This window comes from Vigna unguiculata, chromosome 7 (genome assembly GCF_004118075.2).
Source record: "Vigna unguiculata cultivar IT97K-499-35 chromosome 7, ASM411807v1, whole genome shotgun sequence".
Taxonomy (NCBI): Eukaryota; Viridiplantae; Streptophyta; class Magnoliopsida; order Fabales; family Fabaceae; genus Vigna; species Vigna unguiculata.
Genome location: NC_040285.1, coordinates 14,889,557 through 14,890,640, shown reverse-complemented (window position 1 = coordinate 14,890,640; position 1,084 = coordinate 14,889,557). Strand labels below are relative to the sequence as shown.

At 38.7% G+C, this 1,084-nt stretch overlaps 1 protein-coding gene across 1 annotated transcript; it reads left to right on the top strand.

Annotated features, from left to right (window-relative positions):
- Positions 1–386: 386 nt before the first annotated feature.
- Positions 387–791, top strand: LOC114191207 (uncharacterized mitochondrial protein AtMg00810-like). Its single transcript, XM_028080386.1, has one exon. The coding sequence runs from the start codon at positions 387–389 to the stop codon at positions 789–791; it is 405 nt and encodes a 134-aa protein (XP_027936187.1).
- The last annotated feature ends 293 nt before the right edge of the window (positions 792–1,084 follow it).

Here is a 1,084-nt window from a genome sequence, read left to right as displayed (position 1 = left end):
GAGCTTGGTACGAGAGACTAACTTCCACTCTCATGAGCTTTGGGTTTGTTCACAACAAATGTGATTCATCCCTATTGGTTCTTAACAACATTGCTGGCTGTATCTATGTTCTGATATACATTCATGATATTATTTTGACAGATTCTTCTCATTCTATACTACAAGCTATCATTCCTAAATTGCATTATGTGTTTGCTCTCAAACAACTAGGTGATCTTGATTATTTCCTTGGCATTGAGGTAAAAAGATACTCTAATGGTTCTCTGTTATTATCTCAATTCAAATATATTCGTGATCTTCTTGCTAAGGCTGGCATGGGTGATGCAAAAGGCATATCCACTCCTCTTCAAGGAGGACTGAAATTATCTAAGCTTGGGTATGATTAAATGGATGATCCTCTTCTTTATCACTCTATAGTTGGTGTGTTACAATATGTTACTATTACACGACCTGAACTCAGCTATAGTGTCAATAAAGTATGTCCATTTATGGCCCAGCCATTATTGGAACATTGGAAAGCTGTAAAATGCATCCTTCGCTACTTAAAAGGAACTCTAGCTTGTGGATGTCCAATTGCTCTCACTCATGGGTATCACACTTTAAATGCTTATTGTGATGCTGATTGGGCATCAGATCTCGATGATCGTCAGTCCACCTCTGGTGCCTGTATTTTCTTTGGATCTAATTTAGTCTCCTGGTGGTCTAAAAAGCAACCTATAGTTTCATGTTCTAGTGTTGAGGCAGAGTATCGAAGTCTTGCAATCATTGTATCTGAAAAACTATGGTCGTAGTCTCTTCTCAAAGAACTTCACATTAGCTGTACTACTCCTGTAATCCACTGTGACAATCAAAGCACAGTCGCTCTTACTCATAATCTTGTCCTGAACTCTCGCATTAAGCATATGGACCTAGACATCTTCGTTCGTGAGAAAGTGCTCAACTAGTCCTTATATGTCACTCACATCCCTACCACCGATCAAATTGCAGACCTTCTCACCAAACCCCTCTCTCTCTCAATTGTTTCTGCTTTCGCCGTGACAAACTCAATGTCATTGAATATGTTATCCATTCTATTCAATTTATG

Bases quoted from the DNA above. Each gene is read 5' to 3' on its own strand.
- LOC114191207 (XM_028080386.1), top strand. From the start codon at position 387: ATGGATGATCCTCTTCTTTATCACTCTATAGTTGGTGTGTTACAATAT.